Genomic DNA, 18,055 nt, shown 5'->3' on the forward strand with positions numbered 1-18,055 from the left:
TTAGTTTTATTTTTTGAATCTTGGGAATGTGTGTGCATGTGTTTACAATTGATGTGTGATTTGTCTTATTAACTTGGCTATAATAATAAATAAATAAATAATATGTAAATTCAATTGTGATTTTTAAGTTTTTCTTCTAGATCAGTGACTTGTCATTTTGCAACTGTACCACTAGGTGGAGCCCTGGGCTTGACAATCAGACAACAGGAGGTAATGGGTTTCATTGTTGGGTTGATTCTGTGAGAAGTTGATGATACTTTGACATGATCATTTATTCATACATGGTACAAAGGTTAGTTTTTTTATTGTCTACTTAAATGCACTGGCACATAGACTTAGGTTTCCGTGTTTTGTGCTGAAAATTGTAACTGTATTTGTAGATTTAACTACTGTTGAGTACAGCTAAAACAAGTTGTGAGTAATGTGGGAACAAAACTTAGACGTTCTTGAACAGATGGTAAAATGTGGTGGCAGGTGATGTCAGCATCTGTGGTTTTGTAAAGGAAGTGACATCATTTAGAGCCAAATAGCAGCCAATGGGAGGGGAGTCCAGTGTCCCATGAATAACCATCATGTCTCACAAATAGAGGCAAACTATAGCCAAAGTTGCAATGAATTTCAACTTGTAGAATAGTTTGAGTGAATGTCAACATTGCCTCTTTTCCCCCTTGCTGCTCTTGTGGGACATGTGTAGGGGCTTTCCTTCGGTGTTAGTCATGTGTGCAGCTGGAGATGAAGGCCGTCCGCTCTAATCCCTCTCTCGGTTCAGGAAAGTACCCTGGCTCCCTTCACACAAGGGAACAACAAAGAGCTGAGTGTGGACACAGCCTGCGGATCCACTGCACCAGAACAAGTCCGAGGGACAGCTTCTGCTCTACCAGCCATCACTGGGCAAGACTTAGCCTACTCCCCATCATGCACCCCTGCACCACCCATTTAAAGTTATAGCCTATTGGTCTGCTATTATAAGGCTATGATAGAAATAGTAGATGCATAAATGGAAATGAACAAAAGAGCTAGAATGCTTGTAGTTGAGCAAAAAGGGTGTTAGTAGTACAGGAGGCCTATCCACAGGCAGATCCTCAGACTTCTCAGTTGTGATTGGTCAGAGGATACAGAGGAACTTGATAACAGTAGTGAAGTGGTGATTTAAAATTCTGTAGTCAAACACTAGGCTATAGTAAACCTGTGACTTCATAATGCCACACAGGTGGCAAGATCAGCTTGGTTCACATACAAATGCTTGGTCCTAAATCTACATTTTAGGCAATGACATGAAGGTTGCAATTACTAATGAATCTTTTTTCAACACTGTCTATTTGTACAAGTAAACAGGTCACCATCCTGACACCTTCCACAAATCGCACTAAATAATAAAACATACTAAAAGGTAGGTCTACTAATTAACTATCAGGGTTTCAAAGATGTAACAGGTCAAAATTTACAGTGTCGTAAATTTATGCAAATTTTGGAACTTGGGCTACACTTTTGCTCAGGCATGGACTCTCTGAGACTCACTTGAGATGCCTGAATGTGGCCATGTTTGTCTAGACGTGAGAAGCGGGAGTCCCGTGCGGAGCCTTTGACTTAAGTATTTACTAAGTGAGTGTCATATTTACGAGCGGCAGAGCATATTTGTTTACAGAGGCTGTTGGCTACTGCCCCTCTCTCTCCCCTCATCCCCCGGCTTGGTCTGCGCTGCCGCCACGATATTTTCCAGCTCTAGAGCCTCCACCGCGCAGCTCGATCGATTCGCATTGATTGTCCCTGACGAGCTGCTCCACTTTCTAGCCAATGTCAGCCAGTCTGCGATCGGGAAGGAGAGAAATGAAGGAAAATCTCTGCCGCCCTGGCGGTGTCATTTCCACACACTTGGGTTGGCCGCCTGCCAGCAGACAGGAGGGTGACAAAAGACGGACTGGACTTCAGACTGCATCTGGACGGGGACTATCACAATACCCAAACTCAAACAGAGATTAAGCATCTCTGCTTTTTGGATCTGTTGCTTTAGGAATTCATTGTTTTTGCTATAATAATAATTATAATAATCATAATAATAATACAGTTGTAATAGTTGTCCATGCCGTTTTATTGGCTCAGAATTGCTTGGCGACATTGGGCTAGGTTTTAACACCAGATGCCTTTCAGCTGTTTAGAGGAAAGTGGGCAAAATGTCCTCTGGGCACCAGTGGGCACTTGTGTTAGGTTTTAACTGAATCTCCTGTTATATGCTGTTGCCACTCTGGAGCTTATGGCCTGTTTGGTTTATTTGGACTCCAAACAACTTTTCGTTCAGAAAAATAAATCACTACATTTGTTCTGGTTTACTGATTGGGACAATGAGACATTTAGGTCTATGGTATTTGTAAAACCAATTTAGATTATCTTAAAGGCTGTGTAATGTGCTTACTTTTAGTTTTTGCCCTGCATTTTAGTAGTAACAGTAAGACATGTTTAATAGCATATCATTGACATGTTGTATTAATCAGACATCATTTACAGTGACTATGAAGCAGCATGCTAATGCAGGCCTATTGGCAATCCACATTGCTAATAGCAGTGGTTAAATACCATTCCCCTCTGAGCATTTTTCCAACTATTGTCAATACAAGGTAGCAGACACCTAACAAAGTGCAAAAAAAGTAACATAAAACAACAATCATTGTGTCGTTTAGGCCTCTTATCGTTCTACTTTCTTGGCTGGCCGGACAAGTCATGTAGCCAAGCCACTCTTAAGAGTGGACCTATCCCATTTGGGTCAGTAGGCTATAAACCATATGTCAACAATGTCAAGTTTATTTATAAAGCACATTTAAAACAACGTCAGTGGTGTAATTATATACAATAGTTTAGGCTATTTTTCGCCACTGATAGAGCATTTACACCTGAACTTGATCATCTCTATCCATTTGGGCTCTTAATCTCTTCGTGAAAGTGTCACTGTTTGACTAAACCTATTCTGCAATGAGTGCAAACACTGCAGCCTATTTTGTGTAAGCTATTAGGCTATAGGCTATAGACCATAATCAAATCGGTAATCGTTGTTGGGGTAGGGTCTGAATCATAATGCCGCGCCCATAGCTACTGAGATCCATTCCGCGTTTTCAGTGAAGCTCCAAAAATCTATGAAATGTGTTTGCATGTTCCTCTGTGCGAGCAGGGATGTAGAGGTGGGATTGAGAGGAGCGAGAGAGCTGGGGGAACCCACGCGTTCAGCCTCTCAGAGAGTACGCTTCTCTCTAATGAACTGACGCCGAAACATTTTTGTTTTCTTTTGTCATTTATTACTGACCAGCGGCCACACTGTTGGATTGTGTAGCCTGAGAAGAACCTCTTTTTCCCGTAGCCTTTCTTTTTTGTCACCACTCGCCAGCAAGCAGGAGACGGACCGCTCGGACTGTGGCAGCCCTCCCCTTCTGCTTGGATGCGTTTTGGTAGGTGTGAATAAAACCTAGTCGTGTTTGCAAATATGCTCATCTATAAAAGGGAGAGGGAGGACTGGCAGAGGGGTATACTTTGTTGAAGTCTGCTCAAAGTTGGGATGTCATCTTCATAGTATGAAGTTATAGCCACTGGAAAAAGCGCGCAGTAGGTCCATCCACAAATGTGCGTCTCCCTCTAATCATGCTATCTAGTATAAAATAATATAGGCTAACACATATATCTTATTAAGCTCTTGTACCTTATTGGTGGTTGCTCCTGCGCCACGTTAAACCCATTATTGACACTGTTTTCAACCGTGAATGTCACGCTTTTTGTGATTTAAAAGACAGTGGCACATTGAATTTACCCGCACTGAGACTTTTTGTCGCTCTTAAATAACACAGTTTATTGCGCGTAGCCAATTTGAGTTTTTCATCCACTTTTTAAACAACTCACTATATTAGCGTCCTTTGGTATATGTTATATTTCATAATGCAATCCAAGGAACATCGCTGTATTAAGAAAGGTTACCAACCCGCCTAGTGTTTTTCGAGCCCGATTAGAAAGTTGTTGCATTTCCAGCAGACACGGTCACCTCTCATTCTTTCCCTCTCTCGTTAAGCCACTAATATAGCTATATTTTCCGAGTGTTTTCATTGTGCGTTTGTGGAGCATCCGAAACCACCGTGTTTTCACTCCTGTAAACTTTCAGTGAACACGGCCTAATTAGGGAGAATGACACGCAGCAGGATGCGGACAATGGATGGAGCATGGAGTCTAATTATGATCTCAGGACTTTTTAACTTCCTCCATGTTTTGGGTTTGGTGCGTCTTTGCGCGTAGGCTGTCTATCCATGTGCGCGCGCGGCCAGGAGTAGGTGGGAGGAATAGGGAATGTGAAGCTTTTTACCGTAGACCAGTGTAGCCAAAGAGTCCGCAGACAGCAGCGCGTCTGGAGAGAGGGAGGGACATTAGCCAGGACCGATGCATTAAGCGTCCTCACGTCTCCGAGGAGCAGCCAGGAAGCTCGTAAATCTACCCCACAACCAAACCCCTCACGCACAAAAGACGCACTCAAAAAGCACACACACGTCTCCAAGCAGCGCGCTACCTGGCACCTGCGCACGTATGACGTCAGAGGCGGAAACTCATTCAGGAGTAGCTTCAGCCAGTGTGTGATTCACTCATGACCAACCACACGTGACAGTGGCCTGATGTGACTAGCATTCATTTAAGTGAGTGGGTCATTTTAATAGTTGACGCTACTTAAAACCTATGGACTTGTCTGGCAACGGCTGATGGACCAAAGAACAATGGGGAGAATAATGTGTAACAGCCCCATATCTAGTTCAGCAACATGGTCAAATATTTGACTAGAAAGCAATGATTATATTTAAAATTTTGAAGATTGACCAAAACCAGAGTGGCCAGAATGGGAGTTCAGGTGCAGGATATGTAAGCATGTACTAGTATGCAAGAAGAACACTGAACACACTGAAAATAACATCTGTCATTTTGATATTGCATTTACTGTGAATTATTTCTGGTTAGTGTTATGCGAGTTGATGTTATTTTTGGAAAGGTTGCATTTGAACAAAGGGCAGAATTTCTTTCACACGTTGTCCTATTATAAAGTTTATCTAAAATATAGCTTTAGACCACAGTGCTGACTATAGTTTTGCAAGTGATTCTTGTGATGGACAGGTGCACAAACATAACCCACATATTCTGAAACTAGGGCTGCCAAATGTTTGCAGGATTGAGTGTATTAAAAAAGTAAATTCAAAATGATCATACACATAAAATCATTTGTTATAGTATGTGCTGTGGCTATTATTTTTGACTATTCAGGCTATAACTTGAAGAGATGGATACAAAATGTGCAGAAAAGTTCAATTCAGAATATTGACTGCTAACAGCTGAGAGCCGCATGTCAAATAAACTATAATTCTACAAACACCTGTTGTATCAAAGAACATTTAAAGCATTTGGATCCAGGTTATGGTTTTATATTAGCTTTTGGGTTTATGCCTGTCTGTTTTAGTTAGATACATTTTACACCAGAAAAGAGTTTCAGTTTCTCTTAACCATGTAATGTAAATATTATTTAATTTCATTTTATGTTGTTGGCATAGTGCATGTTAATGAACATGAGACACATCACATAAATGTAAATATGGGCTCATTTCCATCCTTTGCTCCACAGAGAAAAAAACGTGATGCTAATCACTACTGCTACATACAAAAGTGTAAAATAACAACCAGACCCCCATATAAACAGGTGACGACACATCATTACACAGTTTGCCTTATCAGAATTATTGTATTATATCACATTTGTGTTTAATATCTTCCTCACATACACTCAAATATAGCTAAAATTTCAGTTTTAGTACATGTATAATCAATATATATTAGCTGCAATTCTACAATACCACAATCATTATGACAACAGGGTGCTTTAACAAAGTGTGCTTTGAATATAATCCTCATTGATCTATAATCTGTTAGCAGCCCAGAATATACAATACTAGATTAAACCCTCCAAGTTTTTTGTTCATAAAGACATTAAACATGAATCAGAGCTGTCACCACTGAAGTTGTTCAAACAGTAGATGACCAATTATCGTTATGGATGCTGTGATTGTGTCTGTTTAGCCACGCCCGCGCTCCCCAGTCTCCCACTGAGCTCACTGGTCGATCTGAAAAAAAAAAAAAGCTTCACGCGTAGTTGTTGGGCCGCATCGATTGCTTGCACCATTTATATCCAGATCTTTATCTCCACTCGCTAATTCTCTGTTGCTGTGCTTTGTTTTTGGATTCCTTTAATAAGATACAGAAAGCAAGGAATGATTTGTGGCAGTGGAAATATTATAAATAGTTTCACATATATAGTAGCATTTTAATATGAATGTACAGGATCACTTAGAATACTCACCTAATAATTACGTAATAATTACGTCATAAATAACTGCTAGTATTGGGCAATATTTGACAATTCAAGCACAGATTTAAATAAACAGGTGAAGGGTTAGGCATAGGCTAAATCTTGTTTAAAGATTATTTTTGTTTTGTTTGCAAAGGGAAAGTTAAACAGAAGGATAATAATCAAGCATATTCACAAAATTCACTATTGCTGTTACTGCAAATAGGGTAAAAGGAAAATCTTTTATACATTTTTGACGGACTATTTAACAGGATATGTAAGTTATATTACAGTGTAACATCACATAGCTCAGCCTATATTGCCCCAGTTCCAACTTGTTGAAATGTGTCTCACTATTCCATATTCAAGATAACTTATCATTTCTTCTTCTTCTTCTTTCTCTATTTAATAACATATATTACACCATGTGGCCATGTTATAGGTGTGTAAAGTTGTGTTACATCCCCTTAATATCACAGTTATAGTTTTAGTATACTTTTACTTGGATGGCGACGGAAGAGAGCAGTGTTCATTATCAGGTCCTTTGTGTCATTGGTGTGCCAGTGGGTCGTGGTGCAGCAGTTCACCTGAGGACAAGACTCTGGTGAGAGCAGCAGACGAGAGCAAGCTCTGATTAGCCTCATGCTCAAGTGTCACTGTGTGTGTGTGTGTGTGTGTGTGTGTACGTGTGTGATGATGAGAGGGCACACTACATGACACAGATGTACACACAACAATGCAACACTCTACACAAGAGCTGGTTAAGTCATTGGCTGAGTTTCCCCTGTTGTGATGATGAAATCTAACATATAGTAGTGTCATAATGTAACATTTTAGTGGTGTGATTATTGTGAGAAGAAACTATTTTATGGATATTCATGATTGTTGCCACACAGTAGTTTAGTATGTTGGGCAATCTTTATGATAGCAGACTTTCTTGCACCTAAACAGCTAGATAAAAAATGTAACGTTTAACTGTAACGTTAATTTGAGTTTATCTTTTGGATGATTATAATTATATTGTGACCTGAATAATCACGATACTGACATACTACCGACGTAGTATATGTTGAGTTGTAGAGTGCAGTTTGTTGTGGTTCACGAAGTTGTGTTGCATGTACTGACATTTACTATATGTTCAGTAGCTGAAAAATGACACTTCTAAATCTGTACGACCTATGGTTTGAACTTAACAAGTACAAAAAGGAGACACATCTTGTGTCCATGGGCAAGACACTTCACCCACATAGTGTAATGTAACAGTATATCAGTGGAGGCAATAATATTCCTGTGTGGCAAATTCACTGTGGCAACCTCTACTGAATAAACAGAAAGCTGAACAGAAAAAGCACAACACAACAAATCTATAACATTGCAACAGAAAATATAATAATAGTACAAACCAAGTTAACACGTGAACAGATAAATTATGAATTATTAGTTTAAGAGGTAGGTCCTGGAACATCTCATGGGAGCTGTCACATTTAAAGACATGTTGAACCAGAGTAAATGCGATTTATGTAATTAAGCGAAGGGCAACTTTGAGAAAACAACAAAAATATCTTCATCTTTGGAAAAAAATACCACAAATCTGCCTAAAATTCAGCAGTTACCAGTTGATACCATTTGATTTCAAGTGATTTTCTTGATGATGTGCGTTGCTAAAATTCAGTGCCCACCTGCTTTCCAAATGAAAATAATTAGAGGGACATTAGAGATTGCTCATACACCCGTGGATAGTGCGGCGCTTATTGCACTGTCGTCATTGTGAGCGGTTACTAGACTGACGCAGGGCCCATTGTGACACCAGTATGATGTCAGCCCTGTCACTAGCAGCAGTGACCAAGCACATTTGAATGTGAAAGGATTTGAGAAGGACGTCATGCTCTCCCTCTGTGTGGTGTCTCATGTTACAGTACTTTAATGCCAAGTCATCCAATGTCATAAAATAATATTCCATTATTTTGTTAGCCCATATTTTAATTCTTCAGTTTATCATAGCATCTTTATCACATTCAACAGGTCAGCCTGTTCATGTATTCATTTATTCATTATCTACTTAGACAGGGCAGCGAACATTTGAAATTGCTTGTTCAAATTGTGATTAATTGTGTTCAGTTGCATGTTGCACGCAAATGTTTTACAAAAAACATACTGATGCTTTTTTGACTCCTAAATCACTCTTTATTCTATGAAGGTCTAAATATGTTGCAGAATTCAACAAGTGTTGTGCTGTTTTAACTTGATGATTGATATGATTTCAGTGTATCTAAGATCAAATTATTTTAAATTGCAGTCCAAATAAAAAGTATAGCTGCAGTATTTTTGAAATTATATTCCAAATGTGTACACCCAAATGAGATATTATAGGATTGGATTGAGGCTGAGCAGATTTTTCAAATCAAAAGTCTCTAATCTTGTGGCTGCCTTGTGTAGTCTGCTGCTGCTGCTCACTATAAACCTAATATATAGTCTTGGTTTAGTTCTGATTCAGGTCTGGTAAAAGTCCTTCTGTTTCAGTCCTTGTTTAGTCCTGGTTCAGTTCTAGTGAACTCCTAGGTTCAGACCAACTAACTGCTTACTGAACACTGTGGGAAGTAAATATCTCTGGTATAGTGGTTTTCAAAGTAAACATCATTGACATGTGTGGGAGACTCCGCCCATTGCTGCTAGTGAAATGTCTAACTATGGGTATTAGGTGGTTTTGAGAATCTTGTTGATTTTGATAGCAACTAATCTAAAACTTATTTCTTCATTTAGTATTCAATTATTCCAGTGTACCTAGACATGTCTTTGGAATTGGTTAAAGCACAAGCAATGGTGTTCACGTTATTGACTGACCGCTCTCTCTGACTATGAGTCGGCATAGTACAGCATGGTGTACAAATAACTCCAACTGCAACTTTTATTAAGCGTAACCAATTTTCCCTCAACACCGACTGTTCTGCCTTTCAAACTGTTAAAGTATTTATAGCACAACCCGCGCCTGACCGACCAGCGCACGCATTGGTTTTTAGATTCAATACTCAGTTAAACCACAAAGCCCCCATGCCCCTGGTGCGTGATGGTTCTTCTGCTCTTATAGGCTCACTCATACCGGTCAGACGGGTATGGCAGTGTGCTGAGATGCAGAGGGGAAATCGGAGCTCGGCCAGTGCAGGAGTGGGAGAAACTGAAACTGGCGACGGCAGCTCGTGGCTCTGCTTCAGTGGCGCCACATCCCCCTGAGCTGCTGAGAATGTGGGGGCTGTGCTGCGCCTTTGAAGCTTTACCTCCCACTAATTCTGGCCTTCCAATTTCCACACAGTGCACACACAGACACCCCCCCTATGGTCCTCCCCCCTCCCGCCGCCTTTGTTTGCCTTATAAGGACAGGCCCAGCCATTTCCTCAGCCCTTCTGTGGGAGGTGGTCTGCTGTTTGTGAACGCGGACAGGTCAGGAGCAGAGACGCACACTCATTCTCATAGACGAGCAGTCATGGGAATCTGATGATAATAGCCTTGAACACAGTCGTTTCCACTCCTGTCCCCCTTCCCTCCCTCCTGACCCACTGCACACTTTGTTGGGGAATAGAAACAACTTTTTAACTCATTTATCATTATACATCAAATTCTATGATAAATCTTCAGACATGGTTTCATGAAAGTCCTGGGTTATGTGATATTGGATGATACCATTGTTGATGCTGTCCTCAGTTTGTAACCCATGTGTCCCCTGTGTCCTTGTGTGAAGTTGCAGATGTCCATGGCAGACCGTGGATGAGGGCAGAGTCGTAGTGCAATCCCTGGGCCCTGGAGCCTGTCTTTCCACCACACTGACCCCTGGAGGTGAGCGACTCACTCACCAGCGCAGAACGGACGCAGCGGAGGGTCCCCCCCTCGCTCACCCCTGCCCCCTCTCCACCCTCACCCCCGTCCCGGACACGTACGCTCTGGACCATGTCTAGCGGGCTGTCGGAGGGGGGCCGCACAGATGAGCTGGACAAAGGCAGCAGTAAAGCGGACTCTCCTGTTATAGAGCGAAGGAACCGCAGTGGCATCATCAGTGCTCCTCTCAACAAGAGCCTTAAGAACTCACGCACCTTGTCCCAGTACACAGCCGTCTCCTCGGCTACCACCAATGGACACACGGACAGTAGTGAGAGTAAATCCAAGCCCCCTGCGCCCTCTGCTGTCCAGCCCACTGTCTCTCCTCTGACAGCGGGTAAGTTGGACCGCACCCTTGAGCAGGTTCTGGAGGGACAGAATGGCCTGCTGCACTTTGCCCAGGCAGCGGCCTTGCTGAAGCGAGCCGGGATGGAGCACATGCTACTGCCTGGGGGCATGGGAGTGGGACTTGGGGACGCGAGCTCTGGTGCAAGCGACTTGGAGGGTACGTCTGTGCCGGACGCCGTGGGGGGTCCTGTGGACTTCCCATATGGAGTAGGGGGTGGCTTCCCCTTCAACCCGGGGCTGTTCATCATGACGCCGGCCGGGGTGTTTCTGGCGGACAGCGCTCTGCACATGGCGGGCCTGGCTGAGTACCCAGCTCAGAGTGAGCTGGCCTCTGCCATCAACTCCGGTAAAAAGAAGAGGAAACGCTGCGGCATGTGCCCACCCTGCCGGCGGCGCATTAACTGTGAGCAGTGTAGCAGCTGCCGAAACCGCAAAACTGGCCACCAGATCTGCAAGTTCCGCAAATGCGAGGAGCTGAAGAAGAAGCCCTCTGCTGCTCTGGAGGTAAGAGGGTCAAACATATTAGCTCGTTTCAGTTCATGATTGTTTCCTCTTAAAATAAGGAACAATGATACAAGATTGACAAACATATGTGCCATATTGTCGGAGCATTGACAGGTGGTGAGGGGTGTTGAGACCAGGGTAGGGGAGGTGCACCATGGGGTCCTTTTAATCTCTGCTTCACACAAAACCCATCAACACTGTTGGTAAAAACCTAATTGAGTCTTTATGAGTCATACTCTATGGTGAATTTGTTATCCTGTGTGTATGGACATGAATATGCTTGTGGACATCAGCTTCTACTGGGAAAATATTGAATCCATGCTGTTCCATTACTGTGAATATGTGTACAATATGCATTTATGACAAGTGTAAACGGCCTGGCGCCTGCGTGTGTGTGTACATGTGAGGGGTCCATCTGGGTTGGGAGTAGTCATCTGGAGCGCCAGGTGTCAGCGTGGCTCATCGCCTCCTGTACCCTGTGCCGGTCCCCTCTCCGCTCACACTCCTGCTGCCTAAAGTGCCCCCTGAACTTCCTGTCTGAGCGCTCTGCGACCTCACTCACCCTGACTGTGCCGACTGAATCACAAAATCCATTTCAGCACATGTTCCATCTCAAAGGAAATAAACTTCACTGATCAATGCCTCATAGTGTCATTTTAGCATTACATAATAAATGGATGGATATGAAACGCAGGGCGAGAGGCTGCTGCTCTAATTGACAGTGTGTGTAAAAGTGGATCGGTGCTTCAAACGCCTAATGGCTTCATTTCATTCTCTCTGTGATGGTGATTGAGGGCGACAGCTTGGCCTCTTGTTTATGGGCTGAAAGGTCCATGTGCTGACTTTGGCAGTCCACAGTGAGATCCGGCTCTAAAGGATATGGTTTACAGGAGGACTTTAAGACCTACTCTGACCCAAAGGAAGAAATATCCATATCAGTGATAGTTTCAAAGATGTCAACAATATTTTGTATTGGAGTGGGGCTAAATCTGTGCTGGTTGGCTGGAGTGTCATACCAAAAAAACTTAAAGGAACAGTGACCGGCAATAGATTTTTGACAATGCATATGCAGTTCTGCTTTTAGGATCACAGAATTATGGTTTAGTATTTGTAGATGTATATTATGGACATAATACAACAAAAAACAACAGTGCATTTTATCTGATTATGAATGTTATTATTTTCATATTTAACATGAATTACCTTGTCTGTAATTCTTTTTGGATTTAAGATTATCATACAATATAGATAAAGTATCAAAACTAGGTACTCATTTAATCAAGTAGTGATACTAGAAAAAAAGTTACATTGGGCAATATTTGAACTTTTCTGAACACTACTGAAAAGCTCCTGAGCTCTATCAGAATGACTATAGGACCACTTGGTAACATTAACAAAGTACTATTATCTATTAAGAACTGTTTTCATTATAATTGTGGAATCAAAATCGATATTGAGTATCGAGTCTATCCTGAGTGTCGAAATGAGTACTGAAATTTTGTTGTAACTATTAAAAGTTAAATTAAATATTCATTCACAAATTGGATTAGTTATCTTGACACCCCAAAAGATTATGGTTATGAGGTGATAAAAAAAATATTGTGCAAACGAGTCTAAAATATCAAACTCTAATTGTGTGACTTTAGCACATGTCAGGAATATGTTCGATGTGTCTAATGATCTCCATGCAGCTTCTTAGTGTTGTATTGTTCAGCTTTGAGTGTGGCATGATTCACTCACATGGTGTCACTCTGAAATGTAGGTGGTGGTGGTCTCAACACAAATGATTGAAAATAGTTTTATGATTTGCAGTTAATGTTATCAAGGCAGTTTTCCCAAAGCTAATTGTTGATAACAGAAATGCCAAGGAAGAGTTGAATAAGCATACATATTGCTGATATGGTTTGTGTCCCTCTGTTTGCCAGTAGAGATGGGGAAATTAATCTTTCGTTTTGAATTCTTTTACTTGAGCTTATTTTCATAGGTAGTTTACCAGATGTGAAAAAGGCAGCCTAAAAGTGAATACAAGTAAAATCACACATCAGGGTTGGTCGTTGTCATTATTTTTGTCATTATTCTTTTTTTTTTTTCTGGGTTCAAAGTCTGAGATTGTCAGGTATAGGCGATATGACAAAAAAAATCAATCACAATTATTTTCCTCATTATTTTCTATTATATGTTTTCTTATTAAAACAAGTAGACAGAGCTTTTAATAAGAACATAAACAATAGACTTTTAATCATTGCTATTTAACAGAAAAAATAGTGAAAATTCTTCCTCTAAAATGTGAACTCCAAACCACATGTTTTTGCTGACAGAGTTAGAGATAATCTGAATCTCGACCACGATTTAAACTTGAGTAACTGCACAGCCCTAAGATATAATAGTGAATATTAAATGTGAGCATGAGTGATTATCTGGCTGTCTTTGTGTCCAACATGTAATTACCGTGCTATTTTGCATCTTCAAATATCAAAACTTGCTGGGTAGACAACAGCTTTTCACATCTAAATATACCAAAAATAAGTTAAAATAGAATGAATAGTAAAAAACAAACACAGTTACACAGTTACATACTGGTAGTGTGCAGTCTTTAATCTTTACTGTCTTTACCTAAACTGACCTCACCATCTCTAATTTTTCTGACAGATATTACAACATTTTGAATTTGACATGTGGTTTATAATACATCTGCCATGATCAGTTCAATAGCTGTCTCCAATGGCTGTTATTGAGTCAACAGCTCTCATTGAGGCAGTGATTAGATCAGAGGAACCATCGTGGGCTTCACTTGTGTCAGAGGACAAGAACAATGTGACAGCACCACATTCCTGTTAAAGATGCCCCATTAGGGAAAAGACAGTCAGCAGTAAAGTTATAGATTTGTCATTTTACGGTATACACATTGCAAATGATGGGTTAAAGTAATATTGATATCACAAAATGCATCAAAATGTCCATTGAATTACACTTCAATAGTGAAAAAAATGGAAGAGACAGACAGGTACAGATAAAGAAGCAATGCAACTTTGAAGTATTACTCAGAAAAAGATAACATAAGTAAAACTAAATAAATATTAATTTGACTCTCGGCTTTCAGTATGGTGAAAATATAGTGTAGTTGAAATAGCTATTAAAGTGGGACTAAACACCTAAACAATAGTCTGTCTTTTTCACAGGAAGCTGAAACCCGAGAATACTACTGATATTGGTCATGTCTTTTCTAATGCTACGATTATTGCAACTGAGTATTACTCTACCATATAGTGCCTATTATTCTTCCTAGTTATGTGATGGTTGTACTTTTCTTTTTCTTTTAAAGAGGGCAATATCAACTTTTTTGGAACTTTTCTACCACCTCATCAAAAACAGGTTTGAAGAGGTTTTATATCTTATGCGTGCATGTTTGAGTTATCCAGGTGTCTCTTCAGGGTAGTATTTGAACCCTCTTTATGGCCTATGTAACCTTTGGTAATGTATGGCTCTTTTATGTAAATATACAAGAGCAGAATACAAAACAATACACTACGACTTCATAAACATGAATGATGTGCAGTCAATACCCAATAGAACTGTAATAAAAATCTACAGTTTTCCCTATAGCCTCCACGGTCCCCGCAGCTTGTCTCCAGTCTAACAGTGGCCAACTTGGACCCCGCCCTGGAGCAGGTTCTTGGGGGACAGAAAGCTCTACAGCATTTTGCCAAGGCAGCGCAAGCCTGTCCAAAGACTGAATAAATGGATATGACAGTGTCAGGAAGGGCATCTGACATAAACATGGTAAACGTGGTTGGCTTGGACAGTAAGCTGAAGCCCATCATGTTTTCTCCCCTTATTCAATGGGACATGACATCTCACTTAAGTAGAGTCTTCTCATGCTTTCATGCAGCCTTCAGTTGCTTTGGCTGTGTTACGTGCCCAAGTATCTGGCTCTGGTGAATATATTGGCCTTGTCTTACACTTGTGTGAATCTAAAGCGCGTGTATACGTGTGAGCGGCCGCGTCGGTACACAAGCGCGGTCCAGTAGCAGCACTGTGCTTATTTTAAGGGTGTTGACGTTTTCCATTGAAAGCGCATGGCAGCTCAAAGAGGAGCGTAAAATTGGCAAGTGAGGGGGAGTTAGCATGCGGAGGCCTTTGCCACCTCATAGCTCACTGGCTGAAGATGTCTGGATTTATTCTGGGAATGCAACATTTGAGAGAAGTAAGTGGGAAGGCTGTTCAGCTCGGCTCGGCGTCTGAATCCCCTCCAGTCAGTGTCAGATTCAACGTTACTGCAGCTCCTCCAAAAACAGACAAAAACACCAGCCGGGGTTAGGAAGTTGTACTGTTGTTTTGACTTGAATGTTCGTGTGGTTTCACTATGTAGGCTGCTGTATGTGTGGGCGGCAACTGCCTATTTTTAAGCATATTAGTTAGATTTCTCTTATAGAACAATTTCTCAAGAGTTTTTATTTTGTACGGCAAGTAAGAATATATTTGGGACGTCACACAAAGTTGCAGTGTTGGAAAGCTGCCCATTGTTCAAATTCAAAAATAGAGTCAGCTGTTTATTTCAGTGAGTCAGTATTTACTCTTAACTCATGCTAATGGAACTATAACACTACTATTACTATCACCAACCTCTTATGGTATCTTGGTACTTTTACAACTTTATCCTCTTCCACTATAATCATTATAAACAATGCTCACTTCAAACTAATTAAATCTAACATAAATATAAATAAGTATGTACCTCTTATTTCGACAGTGCTACGATTATTTCTGTTCTTCTGATCTTTAGCTGTGTTTTTAGCAGCGTGTGTTTTAGCCATAGAGATATTTCAGATGACTCTTTCCTTCCTGCCCTGGCCACACTCCGTCCGTATATGGGGACAGTTCAGGCCTGGGCCACTGAATGACAAACTTGTAGTGACACTGAGACACAAGTCACTCCAGTCTGCACAGAGAAAGAGAGAGGGAGAGAACAATAGATGCAATACAATATACTTCCATCTAAAGCTCTGGGAATGGGGCATTAAGTTCATATTATAGACCAGCAGTAAAGATCATAAGCATTTTCTAAACATTTTTATCACCTTATAGATTATACAATGGTTACTGTGCTAGCTATTATTGTTTAGTTTTTACCCATGCTAGTGCAACTGAAGTAGATTTTAGTTTATATTACACTATTTTTACAGTAGTAGTTTTTTATTATGCTGTAATAAATTGGTGCCACATAAAGCACTCAACTAAATGTGTACTCTCTCAAATCTTGTGTTTCAAAATTATTCTATATTGATTAAAGCTTAGCTGGGGTACCTGTTTGCACACCTTATTAGGGGAAAGTAGGTATTTAAGGTCATCCCTAGCTATCCCAAACCCCTTGGCACACTGTTATTATCCCCAAGCATTAATTTCATGGCTTCACGTGCATGGGTTTAGAACTTCTTTTTTAATGCAGTGTGCTGAAACCAGGTTGGACTGCCAACTTTGATGCCACAGTGATTATTTAAAATCAATATGTCGTCATATATTATTCTGATATACTTCATACTTCTGAGGTCCAACTTTTATGTGCATTTTCCTGTCTATATCTATATCTATATCTATATCTATCTATATATATATATATATATATATATATACACACACACACACACACACACACACATATTTGTCAAGTTAATGCATTTCAATTCTAGTTTTGATCAGCCTTACCTGTATTGTGATGTGTCAAGCTAACCCACATGTTACTGTATTGTCAGGGTTGGGGTACATGTGTCAGCCCTTAAAGAGAAATGTATTATGTATTTTCAATCACACAGCTCTGGCCTTAGGTAGGTGGTAGAAGTGCCTCCCTTTAGCTTTAGACAAACTGATGTTGATGCCAGCTGGAGTTCACTGCTTTAGACGCTCTTGTTTTAAAGTTGCTGTTTTTTCAGGGAGACATTTACCATCCCACATACACAGTGGAAATGCTCTGGCTTCATTGTACTGCTGTGTTGTTGTTTTTACTGTAGGTGTCCTTTTGGGAATCCTCACAATAGTTGATAATAAACAATAAGTCCAATGCTGAAGCCCAGGGGCAGGAGCTGAACTGGAGATGGCTTAACCGAGCTTACATACATTTGCATGAGTAACAACTACCAGCACACAGCCTTGTTTTACACGATAAGAAGCAGATTTGTTAAGATACTGTTATGTATATAGTCTCAGAGGCCAACTGTAACAACATGTTAAAGGAACTATATGTAAGATTTTGAATTTAAATTTCATAAACATGACTTACCGTGTTCAGAACAACTATAGCACTTATAACAATGGTAATGCTGATTTATTTTTAATTACAAAAACACTGGACGTGATGGCCAAAAGTTTTTCTGTACTCAGCCATATGGCAAGAAAAAAGCAAGCTGGGATCTGATCCTGTGACTATATGCTATTGTTATGAGATCATTTTTGTTTTGATTTTGTGACAGATGGATTTAACCAATCACAGTGAAGAGTGAGCTCTCAGAAGCTGCAGATGGCTTTAGTTACCTCTTAATGGCAGATATAAATATACTAATTTAATTAATTGTGATAAAATCAAAATGATGACCTTAGCGTATTACCCACCCCAATTTCTACTACTAATAGAACTACTAGTTAGCCTAATCTAATCATTTACTAGTATCTTCTACTAGTACAACTGCTAAGACACACCCAAACGCAAGCTTGGTCCCTTTCTTTTAATTTTATTAACCTACACTTACTTCTAAAATGATGACTGTATTTACTATGACAACTACCACCACGAATACTACTTTGGTGGTTGTAATAGTTTGCTCACTGATCTCTGATCTCTGCTTACACCTGTGCATACTGTTGATGGGCCCTTGGGCAAGACACCATAACTCATATTTTTATAAACCACATACCTCTGTGGTCGTGTTGCCACTGGCACAATGGCAAAGCAGTTGGCATTCTCATCTCACAGTAAGAAGGTCCCAATCACGTGGA

The 18,055-nt window shown here is 40.5% G+C and overlaps 1 protein-coding gene across 5 annotated transcripts in view; it reads left to right on the forward strand.

Annotated features, from left to right (window-relative positions):
* Nucleotides 1-3,120: 3,120 nt before the first annotated feature.
* cxxc5a (CXXC finger protein 5a) overlaps nucleotides 3,121-18,055 on the forward strand; it is a 46,928-nt gene continuing 31,993 nt past the window's right edge. For 3 of the 5 annotated variants that reach the window (XM_055148352.1, XM_020923146.2, XM_020923147.2), the window contains exons 1-2: nucleotides 3,126-3,434; nucleotides 10,083-11,068. In XM_055148352.1, coding sequence (XP_055004327.1) covers nucleotides 10,289-11,068 — 780 coding nt within the window. In that variant the 5' untranslated portion in view covers nucleotides 3,126-3,434; nucleotides 10,083-10,288. Of the gene's footprint in view, nucleotides 3,435-10,082; nucleotides 11,069-18,055 lie in introns of all 5 variants that reach the window. The other 2 variants (XM_055148351.1, XM_055148350.1) reach the window with 2 other exon arrangements.

Source organism: Boleophthalmus pectinirostris, unplaced genomic scaffold (genome assembly GCF_026225935.1).
Source record: "Boleophthalmus pectinirostris isolate CB_2022bp ecotype Guang Dong unplaced genomic scaffold, ASM2622593v1 HiC_scaffold_12, whole genome shotgun sequence".
Classification (NCBI taxonomy): domain Eukaryota; kingdom Metazoa; phylum Chordata; class Actinopteri; order Gobiiformes; family Gobiidae; genus Boleophthalmus; species Boleophthalmus pectinirostris.